Raw genomic sequence first — 17,302 nt, forward strand, 5'->3', positions numbered from 1 at the left:
GCTCCAGTGCGGAGGCAGTGACCCTGAACGACTGTCTGCAGCTGTCTTACCTGCCGTCCAAGAGGAACCACATGCTGCTGCTTTATCCCAGAGAGATTTTAATCCTGGACCTGGAGCTCAGCCAGACAGTTGGTGTGGTGGCTATCGAGCGTTCTGGGGTGCCCTTCATCCAGGTGAGACAGCAAGTCTTCGTATTGAAGCAACATCCTGATTGATACTAGACTAATACTTATGATCCCATTGTTTTCCCTAGTTTTTGGAATAATTCTCACATAAGTGTGACATTTACTCTTTATATCTTTACCTTTGTACTTTCGCTTGACTTCGCGTTTCTTCCCTGCTATTTTTTATACATTTTGTTGGGCGATTAACTGTGGCAATGCAGGACCGCTGGCGTCCTCTCACCTGCCCTGCAGCATTCGTTTCGCTCCACTTCCACCTGTTACATTTCTTGCACACACTCATAACAGAATGGAAAGGAACCGCCACTCGGGCCAAAAGTTGTATTGACAAAATGAAACCGAGTGAGGCGATAAAAACCTTTGTTGCGCAGTGCAAGTCCAGTCGGGATGTTTTTGGCTTTGATGCAGGCGGCTCGGGTTTGACTCCTGACTTAGACAAAAAATGTCTTTGCTATACGCCGTTAATGGAGCGAAGTCCTGCACACTGACCTGTGCCGAAAGCATTTTTGTTCATGACAGGAGTGTGTAATTAGGCTTTTTTTTAAAGACTTAATTCATGGGAATTATTAGGAACTCACTCAACACGGTTTTTCTAAGATCATCAACTGATGTTAACTTTGGCTGATTGCGAATATATTCGGTTTTCTACTTTGAAACTAGCACCACTAGTGAAATGCGAGTGTAAGAACAAATAATGTGGCAAAATGTCATCGTGTTATTTGAAATAACCTAATTTTTACATTGCATCTTTGAGCATGTGAAATATTAATGTACCAGCTTTGGTATAACTCGTCACTATAATGCAAATCTTAGTAAACCTCAATATGAAGAATTTGTGAACCTATATAGATTTTACTTTTTAGGGGGCAAATGCTTTCATTTTCTAGCTACATTTAGTTTTTAGAGTCATAATTCTGTGAGCTCTTGGGTTGTTCTCTCCTGGGATGCACTGATGGATTACTGCTGTGCACTTGGAAGTGAAATGCAAAGACAATTTGCTGAATATTTGCATTGGTCTCGGTAAGATGAATGACAGCCTGAATGTGCATTTTTACTCTCCGATGGGCCCTGTATCACCATCTTCTCCTTTCAACTGATCCCAGTGCACAGTTCCTACTTGTATTGCATCACTGGAAAAAAAAACTTTACCCAAATCTTTCTTGAAATGCATTATTCTGCTAGGAAGCCAATTCCACCTGCCTCCAGTGATAAACTTCTCTACTTTTCTTCCTTTCTCTCTCAGTGCACACCTCATTAAGGTGTGACAAGTGCACGGTGGTGCCATGTAGTCCTTAACTACAGCAGAAAAATCTCTCCAGCCTCCCACATGGCCTGACTTCTGATCCTCCTCTGTATTCACCCACAGTGACAAGGTTGACCTTTAGGTGCCAATTCCCTTCTCTTAGTGGCAGGATTTCTAATTGGAAATTGATGAAGGCTGTTGGGGTATTATAGAGAGGATTTGTCACTGCTGCAGTGCCTGTAATGAAACAAAAACTCTTCTCAATTTGCTCCATTCATTAAGCTTTCGCTCATTCTTTCTTGGGGGGAAAAAGTACATTTTTCAAAGAATATCTCATTGTTTATTTCTGTGATGGCTTTTATGTATTGTGCCATTTGAATCAGTCTCCTTGAATGTCATGCCTGAACGTACAGCTATGGTCCAGTTTATTGTTCCTCGGTTTATTTCTGCATTGGGGTGATGATGTGTCCTACATGTGTGAAATTGCACTCTGCTGTGTAGTGTAATGCTCTTCCATAAATCTCACTTTCCCTGAGTTGTCAGTGATCTTATTTTAATAAATGTGTCCATTGTTTAACAACCCAAAAGGTGGAGAGCACACCTTTGCAGTCAAGGTGTGAGTTCTGAAGTCACCAACTGTAGAAGCAGAGAGGCATTACTCAGCCGCCCAGGCTCTGTCCGGCCAACGCCTTCCTTCTCTAAGTGTTACAAAGTGCTTGTCACACAACCAATTTACATGACTGATGATGTCGCTTCGCAACGGTCCAAGCAGGAGTGTAGATGCACCCCTGTCCAGATTGGCACATGCACAAATTGCAGTTACCATCAGGTACATATAGGCGACACCAGTTAATCTACTGCACATCCAATTCCACCTATAGTAATATATATATATTAATGTAAACATAAAATGTTAATTTTCAATAAAGTGTGAATGACATTAAGTGGTATCATCACATTCTTTTGTACGAGACCAAACCAGCCAATAAAGCAAGTTGAAGAGTCTTGTTTGGGTTAACGCTTTTACTACTTGATTAACCAAAAAAAAGGTACAATCCATTATGGCTTCTTCCCACATTCGCAAGATGACTAACTTTGTGTTTTTGATGGTACTAACAAGCTCAGGTTACACGTGTGACATGCAGGTTGAATGCTGTGAATCATCCATTTCAAGAGCAGCTTTCTGCTATTCATTAGGGTGAGGGGATAGAGGGAAAGAAATATTCCCTCTATCCAAAATAAAGAGACAAAGGGCACAAACTCGGAGAGAGGCAAATTCTAGTGACATGTAATAGTTGCGCATGGTGAGTGAGCAAGGAAAGAAGCTAGTAAATCTTTTTTTCACCTGAAAAAATTGTAATTAATCTGGTTAGTGATGTTTGACTACTGCTATTTTGAATATATAAGGCTTCTTGTGCCTATGAACGCATTTACATAAAAGGTACACTTAACTTATTTTTTGAAATATATGAGAGACTTTTTGGTTTTATCTATCTTCACAACAATATTCCTTAGTAATATTGGGTCAAAGTACAGTTCTTTGAGTTTGCAGTCTATGGTTATTTCAGGCTCAAACAGAAACGATCAGGCTGCTTTCTGTACAACAAGGTTAAAATGTATTGTCATGCTGTGGGGCTAAACTTTGCTGCTTCTGCCAGTATTGAGCTTTTGAAAAGATTGATGGAATTTGAGAATTACCAAGAGAGATTTAAATGTGTGCGAAAACTGGCTTTAAGGTGAAGGTCTTGTTTCTTTGAACTGAAAAACATGCCACCTCCAGCAGTACTGAAGCATGTAAGAAAAGGTTGCCTTCAATGAGCCCTCGCATAAAGTCAATCTGAGCTCTTTGAAAAGAGCTTTCACCTGCCACAACAGCAAGGACACCTGGAATAATTTGACAAGCTTGAGCACATCAGTGAGAGACAGTAAGAAACTAGCAGCCAACTTTATTATTTTTACTATTTATAGATGAACAGCCCGTTGTCAAGTGAAATGCACAATTTGTTCTTTAAATGGCAAAACACAACATATTGCTCACAAAAAAAGTGTATGATTATTTTTTTGCTTCCATCTTTGTTGGAGTCAAATAACATGCAGATCTGCACGGTAACATGTTGAGCCTCAGACTCTGTAGGAAACGGTTTGATGAAGATATTGGAACATGCACACTCATCATCAACTCGTCTTCTCACTTCCTTTGCTGTTAGGTGATTCCCTGCGCTCAGCGGGACGCCCTCTACTGCCTCCATGAGAATGGTTGTATCACCCTGCGTGTTTGTCGCTCCACTGTCGCTCCAGAGGAAGCAGCAGGTAGGAAACCACCTCGCAGCAGTGGTCATGTACAGCGTGTCAGCTGTACTGTACTCACTTGCCGTCCCATCCCCCAGATATCACCTATTCAGCCAAAACAATCCTGCACTCAGAGCCTGAATCCTCCCTTTACGCTCCAGTGGGCATTTAGCCTCTTACCGTCTCATTTATCTTTGGATTAGCCTGCCAGGCCAATAAGAGTCCACTGCCTCGCTGCATCTCCCTTTTTCACTTTGTCTCTGTGCTACCTCTTCCTTTCGTCTGTCTGCACTCCTTTATCTTTTTCTTGACATTTTCTCTCGTGTTGCTCACCAACTCATTTTTTAAATCTTTTTTTTTTTTAATCTTCTTAAATGTTTTACACCTTTCTATTTTTTTTCTCAATTTCTTTCTTTCACACTTGCAAAAAGCTGTCGCTTGGTATTTTAATTGCACTTTCTTTCACAGTCATCTACTCTTCTGTTTCTTCCTCCATCTATTGTCTTTACTGGCAGTATCATCTCAGGCATTATACTTCTTTATTTTACCTAGTGATAACGTTACCTACTTTACCTTAAGTACATCCCTTTTTGTTCTTATCTGCCGTCAGATCCAGAACAGAGCACTCAGGAGCTCGTGTATGACCTAAGATCTCAGTGTGACGCCATCCGCATCACCAAGACAGTGCGGCCGTATCGGATGGTCATCTGTCCCGTCAATGAAAACGACGCCGGGCTGATGGTCAGTGACGGGCGTGTCATGCTGTGGGAGCTCAAAGCCCATGCTGGCAAAGCTACCGTCAACCCCAGGTAACTCTGCACACACACGAACCCAAATATTTCAACAAAGTTATGTTGACGTTTTTCTGGGATGTTATGGCAGGAAGTGGTAATGCTATAAAATGTGACTGCTTTTTTAGGTGCCTTAAACTGGCTTTAAACTTCATAATCCTTTAACCTAAATGTAGTCCTCTAAATGACTGGTGCAGGTGGGGGGGGGGGGGGTGCAGAGAGTTTGGCTGTTGTTGATGAGCCCTGCTTCTCTTTGATGGAGTCCTCTGCTGCTGCTGCTCCTGGCGGGGAGGCAGTTTTGCATTTCGCTCTTAAGTTGCCTTCCCGTGTGACTTTCAATTTGCCTGTGAGCAAACTAATTTAGGCAGGAGAGAGAAATATGCCATGTTCAACAGTTGAGGGCTCTCCTGTTTTCCATTTCCACAGTAAGTGACACATTTTATTTTCACAAATATCTTTACATTTTACGAGGATCAAACAAGTGATCTTTTTGATTGGAATTAATATCTGGAACTTTTGAATCTTTCTAATTAAAATCTATGTTTTGTACTGTTGGGTTTGAGCTACTTACATTGCAAATGCATCGTGGTGGTGTTGTCATGGTAACCTGATCTGTTAATCTGTCTCAAAATTATTTCTATTTAAGGTCATATTCAAGTCTTTTCAAACTTCTTCATGATTGAACCCAATTTCCATAATAAATAATTCATTTGTGTAATTTATACAGATGCAATTACAACATAGTAATATAAATAGAATAGGTACTCATACAAAATAAATCAATATTACAATGACCAAGGAAACCAATTTAACATGTAAATATAATCACTGAATTGTATTAATATGAAAATGAGGCGTAAAGTATGAACAAGTGATGACATAAGGCAGGAATTGAAAATAAAGCTACTCTTTAATCTAAAATAGATTATTAAGATTTCTTTGTATGTATCTTTTTCATTTATCTATTAAATTTTTTCTTCATTTGTACTTATTTGCATTAATACCAAGCAGAAAGAGTAAGCTTTGTTCTGTCATTATGTTGAAATGTTTCAACTCTTCCAGTTGACCTGAGATGCAGAGGCAGTCTGTCCAGTGTCTTGCCGACTGACACTTTATCAAAGGTTTTCGTTTTACATTTTGCAATATTTAACAAAGTTGTGACTGAGGGTAGGCCGCATGGTAGAGAACAGTCCGTTTTTTAATGAGCAGTACAATCAGAATGATGAATCGGTACAGCTTATATGATGCACCTTTGCTTTCTAAATTTGTATTTATTTGGTGTTTGTGCACACATTATACACCTTGCTTCATATTGATATTCTCTCTCCTCTCTTATGTCAGTTCGGGTCTGTCGCCGCTCTACTCCCCCATATCCTTCTGTGGAGCTCCACTGGGTCCAAACCAAAAGAAGATTCAGGATCTCTGTCTCAACAGCATGATAGGTATGACCATGTGCATTGCCATGTCAACACAGCTTTGTGCTTCAAAGACAAAATGTCATGCGTATCTTCTCTTATTGCCAGTTTTCTCACTTTAGCTGGAGAAGGATGACATGGATATGTGAAAACTCTTTGAAAAACACAAAAGAAAGAAGGAGAGAGACTTCTGTTTGTGTGCATGTGTTTGTTTGTGTGTTTGTGTGCACCAGGTCTTCTCATAACTTTTAATGTACCTCTGAGTTGTGCAAGCCCAGGGCCTCCCCTTCACTTTCTGCTTTCATGTGTGACTGCTGGTTTCTCATGCGCATGCAACTCAGGACAACATTATTCCCCAGTCTGAGCAGCTCCGCAAAAAGTTTCCCAGGGGTGCTTGGCCCTTTCTTTATTTCACATTTTCTATCCTATTCTTTTTCAGCTCATGATTTTCTCTCATTGTGTTGTACTGTTCTTTTCAATGGCTTCCCTGTTGATTCCAAAAAAGCAATACCTATAAGATGAAGAGTCTCGATTCAACTCAACTCAACTTTATTTATACAGCACCAATACAGCACAGTCATTTCTTGGTGCTTTTAACAGAGAAACACCGAACGAAGTCTGTTCATATGATGATAATGAGGTTCTTATTTTTCTTCTGTTTTCAACATTTGTCAGTATTATTTACGAAGCATTAAACTTGCAATGAACTGAGAGCCGTAGACGGGTGGAGCAGCAGCAGTCGTTGAATTGCCGAGGGTGGGAGTTTGTTATTTTTATTTGCTGTGTGTTCACCTCACATACAATGACGCAGATTGGAGTCAACTACTGCCTGGAGCTGGAGCAGTCAGACACTTACTGACTAAAGTTCCAAGATGCAGGTTACTAAATTTCTTAAAAAGAAGCCTGTTTTCAAACGTGTATCCTGAAACACAAATACACACGTCATAGCTCCAGGCGACAACTGCTGCCAACAAAACCTTGTGTGGTTACCCATTGCATGTATTTTTGATGTTGTTGTTTTTTTATATTCGGTTGTTTGAAATTTTATCCCAACTGTATTCAAACTCCAAGCTGCAATGACACTCATTTAGAAATGCATTACATTTACAATGTGGAGAAGGCTTCCATTGGGGCATCAATTAAAAGAAGGAAATACTTTTTTAAGAGAATGCTATTTATAACTTAATGGTTGCTGTAACTCCTGCAGTAAATATGCAAAGAGATGATTGGCATATAGAAGTGTAGTTATTAACTTTATGTGAAAGTGATGACCATTAAACTGTACCAAGCAGTCAACATATCTTAGTCAAGGTGATTATTTATAGAATTAAAACTGGTTTTACAATGTGTGACTTTCTGTTGTTGGAACAAAGTGAAAACAACTTAGTACACAGAGGTTCACATGGTCAGTCCCCCTTGGTGTCTCCTTCACTGTCTTTTATCAGCTTTCTGGATGAATGATGGAAGTGTTGCAGATTCAAGTCTCTGTGTCTGGTTGAGCCTCCTATGAGATGACTCCATCTGGAGATCAGCTGCTTTGGGTCAAATGTGTCTGTGGTTTTCTTTGACAGGTGAATGTGCATCAGATATGAGAGAGAAGTGTGTTACAGATGATCTCTGTACTTTTTATTATGTTGATATGTGAGAGTCTTATCCTGTCAGTGTTTGTCTGTGTGTGTATGGATGGCTTGTATTAATTGTACAGGCCAGGTCTTATTGGAAGGGGATGCTATTCCTGCTTTGTCAAGATCCATGGCTTCATATTTCTTGAGAACAGTTTAGTGCTTCCAAAATTGTGGAGATTTTGAATTTCCTGAGGAAAATTTGACACAAGAACGTGGCTGATGACTCGATCTTATCGGATTTAAAACTTTTCAATTCACTATGTTGAGTAAGAATTTCTTGGTCATCATCATTAGAAACATTGAGTTTCCTGTGTTGACCTTCAACATCAAGCTGAGTGCAATAGGTGTTGTCTTTTAAATGTTTCAAAATACCAAGCATGTTGTCCCGAACACAATGGAAATATTCTGTACACACATGCTGCAGGTCAATGCTTATTGCTTGTGACAGTATGCATGATGTAGGGAATCTCATTATCACACAATTTCTGAAGCAGCCAATTATTTTATCTGCTTTGCAAATGAAACTGCAGCAGCTTGACCAGAGAACGTTACGATATGCTGAAGGCAGTATTCCACCATCAGTAGTTGCCATAGGTTTCGGACATTGCCATGACAATGCTATACTATTATCCGTGTTCCTGCTTCACTTGCGTGATATGCACTTTATTAATCTGCTTCATCAGAGGAATATTTTCAGCGTCGGAAGATGAGGGACCCCAAGTGTTTAGCTCTGATCATGCTCCTCAAACAAAATAAGACTCAACTCTTTCAAGAAACACAATTAATCTGCTTCTCCTTGTGAAGGCGGGCAGTATATCTTCACCACATTTCACTATTTTCCATCTGCAGAATTGATCTTTCTGCTGCTTCATTGTAGATGGCAAAATGGTAAAGTTGCTGCTTAATTTCAGTTGTTTCTTCAATCACTCTGTATTATCAGTTGTTCACACAGTTGCACACAAGATAGTTGTTGTCATTGCCCCATTAGACAAATTTGCTGCAGTGACCTACTTGATGTTAGATGTTATTGATTTTTGCTGCGCATGCCTATCTGCATAAGCAGTTATGTGCAACCTTGTTAATACATTATTCTCCCTCATTGACATTATGTACTTCAATTAAACTGGTGTCAAGGCAAGTCACTCATCTTATCCAACATAAATGAATCATCATCTTTGTGTTTATGCTGCCTCCTTCAGGGGTTGCCACAGGGCATCATCTGCTTCCTTCTCACTATATCTCCTTCCTCTACTGTTACACTAACCATCTCCACATCTTCCTTCACAACATCCATAAACCTTCTCTCAGGACTTTCTTTTCTCCTCCATTTTAAACACCCCCTTTATTTTTCCAATGCACCCGCTATCACTCCTCGACACATGTCAACAGCCATCTCAACCTTGCCTCTCTAGTTTTATGCTGAAGCTGCTCAACCTTAGCTGTCTTTTTCATCCGTCATCTCTGCCACTGTCACTGTCCTTTAAACAGTGCTACATTTTATCCAGTCTCTACTGCCTCTTAACACTAGATTCTTTCTTTATCCCACACATCTGTCTTGGGACTTGTCACTCCACCCTGCCTGTCGTCTCTACTTGTTTTGAACACTGTAGGTACTTAAATTCATTGTTCATCTCTCTCTTTACAGTACTTCTTGCATATTTACCCATCCACCTGCTTCTCTCACATTCACACACGTGTTGTCTATTCTGAACTGCAGAGACTAGATTAATTTATTTTACATGAATTAATCTTGCCTCACCTAAATGATCCAATCTATGTGGTCCTTTTCTAAAAGTAAATCACAACGGGTGCACTATTAATGTTTAAACGGCTGTCAGACACCTGAAATATAATAAATTAATACTATAAAGGATGAGTTGGCTGCCCCTCAGCAAATGGAAAAACTGCCAAATGGACAAGCAGTACAAACCCACCGCTTTGATTAAAAACTTGAGGCACGCCAGAAGATTAATGAATAAATGACAGAAAAATGTGAATTATTCACCATTGAATATTTTGCACCAAAACGAAAAGTTACTCACATGCTTGATGATTTGAGTTCTCACCTGCACACTTTTCTTAAAATGAAATAGATTAGCATCATCCAGTGTTTATAATTCTGTTCACTGCCTCGTTTTGCAAACATAAGAGATATAATTGAATACATTTTAATGCTAAAAGGCAACTAGAGGAATTCAATTGCAAGTTCGACCACATGTGGTTTTATATTAAATATTTTTTCTGAAATAGACACTTTGTCCTAGGCTGCAATACCACGCATAAACAATTTAGCATGTATATGATACTATATGGTCAGCCATAACGTTCTAACATACTGCCTCACTTTGTCTCCTCCAAGACATCTCCTAGAACCTCACTAAACCTCAATAGAGAATGCTGTTGTGTTCGACTCCAAGGTATTAGCAGGAGATCCTTTACGTTTTGTAAGTTTCAAAGTGGGGCCTCGATGGGAGCAAATGCATGAACAAGCTTTGGTTGCTCAGCCCCCTGTCATTGGATCACAACTGCTGATAAATACTGCTCACTGCAGACCAGTGCGTAATGGAGATGCAATGGCATAGCCTTCAAACTTGCTCAAATCTGTACACTTATCTTGTTTCTACTACAACACCTTAAGAGACAGAATATGTATTTGCTTGTGTAATATATTCCGCCCACAAACAGATGCCATGATGGAGACATAATGAGGGTTACTCACCTCACTCATAGCTGATTGTGATGTAATGGTTGATCAGTGTATTTCCACACAACAAGACTACTTGTACTTTTTATGGTTCTTTTCAGAATAAGCCCAAAGTTATTGAATTTAATCTAAAAATATAAAAGCGTTTTACAAATGAGTTTAAAATGCAGACTTAGAAACACACAAGTGGCATTGTCCGGTATCTTCATAAGCTCATAAGACCTGTCGAAGGTGTAACCTGTCTTCACCTTCCTTGGATCATTTTCAGCCCCCTGTTCCCCTGAACAGAATAAAGCAGAATATAGGCTGAATTAATCAAACTTTTCAAAGCACATGAACAAGTCAGGTCAGCAATATGCCTGATTATTAGTAAAGTGAGCTTCAGGGCTCATGGTTTCCTGTGTGTGGAAAAACATCAGTGTCACATTTAAAAGTCTGGTTGCCTGCCAGGATGGAGAAAGACCTTTGGCTGACTTTCTCGTTAAATGGTTAAAGCGAGGCCAACTGGTACAACCAAGACTAAAAAGGATGAAAAATGACTGCTATATCTCTGTCGCACCATTGTGCTGTTCAGAATTTTGAGAACATGTTAAATGCCAGCACTTTCTCTTGAAATATTAGAACGTAAAGCCCTGGTTTCAGTTGTGGCTGGGAGCTATTCCTCGTTCTGGCACTACGCTGGAGACAGAAACCTACTGTTCTAAATTTCTCTTGTGTTGCTCATCTACAGAGCACAACGTTGTTGATTTTGGCCGGTTGGTTATTGAGTAATTACTGATTTAATATCTTAGATTTGTTCTGTGCAGAGTGAAAAAGTGTTGAAGTCTCTGAGTGATTAAACCTTTCTGTGCTGGTTTTTTTTCCCCTCTCCAATCTCCAGGTCAGACTTTGATTGCTGGTGAAGTTCTTCCACCGTTGTCCAACCAGCATGAGGTCCAGTTGAAGTTCCTACTGACTGGCCTGCTCTCTGGTCTGCCTCTGCCGCCTTTTGCCATTCGCATGTGTCCACCTCTTACGACCAAAAATATCAACCACTACCAGCCCCTCCTGGCTGTCGGTAAGTAATGATGCACTATCAGCTGAATATTCGGTGACTACACGAATGATGTTCGCAAAACCGTTTAAACGATTGCCAGTAAAACATGTCATGTGTTAAATAGATTGGTCAACAAACTCTATTATACGTTATTGAGCTCACTTAAGCCTGGACTTTTACTTTATTCAACACGTCCATGTCAAGAAGATAATTGTGCTGTCAGCGTACCACAACAGTGTCCTTTGTCAGTTTCTGACTTGCAGCTATTACATTCTCTGGTAGTGGTTTCTGATTGCATTTAAAGTTTTGAGAAACACTTGTTGAAGTCTTTTAATATGATTCAACATTGATAAACAAACAAACAAACAAAAAACACAAGTGCTGTCTACCTTTTTTTTAATCTAATATTTTCCAGTTTTGATGACTGTGAGAACTATAGCTTTGATTTCCTTTCGTTAGCTGACAGGAGTGTCGTCCATCCAGTGTTGCAATCTGCCGCTGCAACTCTTCAGCTTAAGGTTCAACGTGTTGGACGGGTGCTCAGATATCTTCTTCTGTGTGCCTTGGTTATAACAAGAGGCTGTTTGATGTCTAGCCAGTGTTCTCCAATCATTGGCATCAACAAGGCTCTTTTGACAAGAGATTTGCAGTCACTTAGATTGCACAGGTTTTTATTTATATAGCCCCTTTTCTCTGCTTTAGCAGCCTCCAAAGTGGTTCACGTTATTGGTCACACACACACGCATATGCGCACACACACACGCACACAACTGAACTGCAAGGCCCCTATTGGCATCAACCAATATACCACATTCAAGATCACTGAAATACAGTTTTTGTCTTCGTTCTCATTCTAAGTTTGAACTTCAACAATTTATCTTCACCATGTCTAAATCCCTAAGTACATTGATTTGCTGCCATTTTAGAGACTGATTAACTCTTTGTGATAAATAGTTGAGCAAGTTTACCAAATAATGTATGAGTGTCTAACCTTGCATGTTTTTCAATATAATCATGTTTTATCATTTTAATTTGTATCCATTCAAATTCTAATCAAATGTTTTCCAAAAATGTATGATTGAGTATAATAAAACGTCTGTTTTTCGGAGCTGAAAAGGGGGTAGAATTAATTGAAAAAGCATTCCCTAACCCCCTAATTTGTCTGTTTCTGCATACTCTTAAAATTCTGTTGAGTTCATCCGATATTTTCAAAACTACTTTTTTTGCAGCAAAACTAGATGTCTTTCAAACAGTTTTAGTTGTCAGATTGTCATTCGTCTTGCCTTAGTCCTTGTTTGCCATTCAAATGATGTTTGTGTTGAAAATGTTTACCTGATTTAATTCATGAAATGCTGCTGCTTCGGTGAGTCATGAGGTCTGCTGAGGATACAACAACAGAAAGGGTTAAATGTTGATGCTGCTTCAGCTAAATATTTTAATTGCCAGCTCATATGTTGACACTTGGGTTGACTCCAATTTATGAATGACTGGAAATGTTTCCTTTGTAACTTGATCTCTAATACCCTGAGTTTGAAGAGACAAAACACACTTTGTGTAGGTGCGTGTGGATTACTGTACTGAAATTCAAATTGTCCTAATCGTGTGGGAATATCTAGTCACTTCACCTTCAATAGCAACGCATTATCACGTCCTGTTTAAATTCATGTGCTGTAGGGCTCCCAAGTGAACAAAACTCTTTTGGAATATGTCCGCCAGTGACTGTCGGTACCACTTAAAGTGATTAAGTCTTCCCAAGTTGTCCTTCGAGTTGCGAGATGTTCTTATTTCAGCTGACATCTTTTCTTAAAGCCGTTTCGCAAAGCGTCACTGTTAAGGTTAAATAAAACTCAGATAAATGAAATGTCAGTAAGTGTGAACATTCAAATCACTGATGTGAATATTCACACAAAGTTTAAGAGGAGCAGTTTATCGTATCTGCACAGGCTCAGAAAATGATGCAAAAGGCTCAGAACTAACCTGTAAGTCTCAGCCTCTCTTATCACTGCTTATCGGTGAAAATAGACACACAGCGTGAGAGTCAAAGCACCTATTAGTTTTTGATCATCTGAACAATTTAGGCAATTTGTTTACTCAGCATGGTGCATATATGCATACAATTATGAAAAAGTTATTATAAGCACAATTGTGTATATGTTAGTTTTGCATTCATCTATTCACGTGTGGGGAAGTCCATGTCTGCACACACACACACACTTTACAAATTACGCACCAGTTATTAATTAAAAATTAATTCCATTTAAAGCCAAGGCATACTGCCCCCCCCCCCCACACACACACACCCCAAACCCCCCCCACATCGAACCTTCAGTTCAGTTGTCAAGCTGAAAAATAGGCCACACTCATTCCCCTGACATAGCCCACATAAATTAATCATACCTCAAAGATGCATGGGCTCCTTCAGCCCCACCGACAAGCAGCTGAATAATAACGCCTTCAACCTACACATCTTACAACCATTTCAGTGGCTCCCTTTGCCTCTCTGTTATGTGCATCACACCCACAGTGGTGGGACTCTCATATCTTTGAAGTTCAGCAGCAGATTGTTGCTTAATGACCCAAACAGGGATCCAGTGCTGTTCTTTATCGGCTTTTATGAAGGTTATCTCATTGCTGCAACAGAGCACTGCAATTACTGTCCTGTTGATGGTAGTAGCTATTTCAAAAGTTATTTTTCACTCTTCAGACCTGTATCTCCTTTTCTTTTACAATCAATATGTGGCTCTGGAGCTGGTTGCAGGAAAAGCCCATCAGGTTGCTGCAGATGGTGCAGAGTTGACTCTGCACTTCAGTCTCCTTGTGGCACAGAGAATTGAAAACTAGTAAAGGGCAATTACGGTTTCTGATCACATCATTCGGCAAGTCCCCGTTGTGGCCTTGCAGAGTCGAGTATTTAAACAACCTCTTGCTGAATCACTGAAATGAGCCTTTTGCTCCACTTCCTTTGAATTGCTTTGCGAATATAAGTTTTAAAAGACTGCTTAATGAGATCCGGGTTTTAGATTGGGGACTGGAGCTCTGTTGAAGAGTGGAAAGCAATGTCCAGGTAATTCAAGAGAACTGTGTGCAATTGTAACGGCTGTCTGGAGTCTAATATGTGGAATTCAAAAGCACTTTCTTTTATTAACATAGTTAAGAGGAATGCATACATTGTGCCAGTGACGTAGAAGGCATAGCTCGAGAAATACTCTGTGGAGTCTTGAAATAAAGTATTTGGCCTCACTGCCATGCTCTATAAACTGTGTGCTTTTTTTGGGAAACACTCGCTATTGCCACTTCCTCATTATCGATACTAATGTGACAGGTGTTCTGGCAGCTGGTGGCGTATGTCTTCTTTCCTGTTTACTTAGAGCCAGAGAATACACCTGACTGGTAAATTCAGAGTGACCCACGGAAGATCTCTTGGCACGTACAGCTGAGATTCCTGGCGCCTGTTCCTGTGTGCATTATGTTTTCTCTCTGGCATGTATCTGATTTTAAAAAGCTGAAGTCATTTATTTTCTGTGAATCGCCACAAGTCAGAGAAAGAGTTAAGAGATACAGAATTGTTACACCTTCCACTCAGCACAAATAAAGCAAGTGATGGGCTTTCTGCCTGTGGTGTGAAAGCACTGGGGTTTGAAATTGCCATCCATACTTTCATTACAGTTAGACAAAAGGCAGAAGCTCTTCTTTGTTTTCTGTTTCTATTTTTCACTCTGTCAGTCCGTCTTGCTCCGAAATATCCAGAGGAAAGTGCAGCCGACCAGCCAACCGGAATTACTGCTGTCGGATCTCCAGGGTTAAAAAGCTGTAATCTGTGGAAGACCTGACATCTTCATTATAGATAGGGAGTCCTGCCACGGCTTTCCTTTCCACTGACATGTACACAAATCCTGACAGACGACAATCCTCTCCTAGTTATATGACAGTGGCATTCTTAATGTATCTCTGCCTGCTAACCTGGCAGCTCTTTTCATCCTGCACTGTGTGGATCAGGAAATTGAACATTAAGAATATGATAAAGTATCAACGTGGCAAAATATGAAGTCACTTAGTAGTGAAATGTAGGAAATAAACACTTTTATAATTGTATGAAGACATCTACTGAGGCATGCACCCCAAATATCAAACCAATTATTAAATTGATAGATTTTCGTTCTTGGCTCCAGTGGCCTGTCACAGGGAGTACCGCTGGAGTTTGCACTCCACAAACTAATCTATTCAAGGCTTTCAGTTTACAAAGCACTTCATCTTCTGCCACTCCACATTTGTTTGTTGACTTTGGGTTCGGTTGAGGATCATTCTGAACTGTCACCACCTACATTTGCTGAAGAAAAATTAATTTTGGATGGTGATCAAATTGGATTTTGGTGTGGATGTGGAAAGATTTCTATCCTCTGAAGAAGAATTTCTGGTACTCTCAAGGAATATATTATTTTTGTCATTTAATTTGGGGAATGGGGTGGTAAATCTGTCAAATGCATCACTTTATCAAACTCTGTGCTCAAGTATTTTCAATCTGAGAAAAAATAATGGGTACTAAGTTCCAAGTTTAAGCTTTGTTTGGAGAACATTGTTTGCTATTGACAAGTTTCTCAGGTAATTTCAAAGATACAGAAAATTTTTTTTTTAACTTGAATATACTGATGTGACCACTTCAAGATTTCTTTGTTTTCCCTGCCAATGCTTTTCCCCACCTTCACAGCTGCTCTTCTTTATTACTCACTGCTCTTAATCTGGTGGTTTGTGTCTCAGTACACTGAGGCCAAGCGTTCGATTCAGAAAAATATTTTATTTCTTCACCCTTAAAAACTGAGATTGCTTTTGGCTGAATGTTTTGGATCGTTGTCCTGCTGAAAGATGAAACGATCAGTTCTGATACATTTGGCTGAATCCGAGCACAAAGTGAGGCTTCTGTATAACTTTGCATTGATCCTGTTGCTTCTGTTAGCAGTGAATATCATCAATAAATGTCAGTGTGCTGCCATGCATGCCCAAGCAAGAACAGAACGGCCGCCATGTTTGACTGATGAGCCAGTATGCCATGCATCACAAGGTGTTTTTGTTCTCTTTTTCTTCCAGCACTTTCCTCTTTTTGTCATGTTGATCGATGGATAGAAAATATATTCATCACTCTCATGATGTGTATTTTATGATCTGAGTGATGAGGTTAATCAATGTGTATGAATATCGAAAATAAAGATTAATCAATTAATGTATTTATTTATCCATTCAATCATTCAGCCATCCATTCATTCATTCATTCATTTATTCAACTATTCATTCATTCATTCATGATCAGATCATAATTCCATGTCTACTAGTGTGGATTTCATTTCAAATGAAGGGTAAAAAAAATTAAATTTCACGTTTACATACATGACTAAAGATGATACTTTGCTTTCAGATTCTAAAATTCAACTTAAATTAAATATATTTCGCTTCCATGCTGTGTCTAAAAGTCAAAATGTATCTGCGTGTTAGATTTGGCGCTCACATTGAGTCAACTTGTGGTTTTATAGTTTCTAACGATCAGGCATTATGCTGATAATAGAAAATGGATAATACAAGGTTTCCGTGAATTTATTAGCAGGAAGTGTAATATTTAATGGAGACATAATAGCTTATTACTGCTCTATAGAGAACATACATTAGAGTATATAATCACTGCATGCAAAGTAGATTGTTTGAATAATATGAATTTAAGTGGAGTGAAATGTGAGAAAGATGTTTTGGGTCGTTTAAACCACTTGATGATATTATCCATCAAGCAGTTCTTACTTGTCTTGCATACGTTCCATGCGCAGTGACATAATGAATGTAGACATTAGTATTGGTGGCAGCATAATTTCATTGCAAATTTAAAAACAAGTTGACAATGTTCTTGATATTTCCTCCATCATATCTCTTTTTTATGATCACCGCTGTCATTTGCTGTGTAGTGTTGTGTCCAGCCTGCGAGCCATAGATTTGACATCCCTCACGAACTTGGTTAAGCAATATTGATTCATTTGTTC

The 17,302-nt window shown here is 39.4% G+C and overlaps 1 protein-coding gene across 1 annotated transcript in view; it reads left to right on the forward strand.

The window, feature by feature from the left end:
• Positions 1 to 17,302, forward strand: part of wdr11 (WD repeat domain 11) — a 62,477-nt gene that overhangs the window by 12,817 nt on the left and 32,358 nt on the right. Inside the window, exons 6-10 of the mRNA XM_080508003.1 lie at positions 8 to 173; positions 3,633 to 3,735; positions 4,325 to 4,523; positions 5,847 to 5,947; positions 11,130 to 11,306. Of these exons, the coding sequence (XP_080364129.1) occupies positions 8 to 173; positions 3,633 to 3,735; positions 4,325 to 4,523; positions 5,847 to 5,947; positions 11,130 to 11,306 (746 nt within the window). The remainder of the gene's footprint in view (positions 1 to 7; positions 174 to 3,632; positions 3,736 to 4,324; positions 4,524 to 5,846; positions 5,948 to 11,129; positions 11,307 to 17,302) is intronic.

This window comes from Blennius ocellaris (genome assembly GCF_963422515.1).
Source record: "Blennius ocellaris genome assembly, chromosome: 13".
Lineage (NCBI taxonomy): Eukaryota > Metazoa > Chordata > Actinopteri > Blenniiformes > Blenniidae > Blennius > Blennius ocellaris.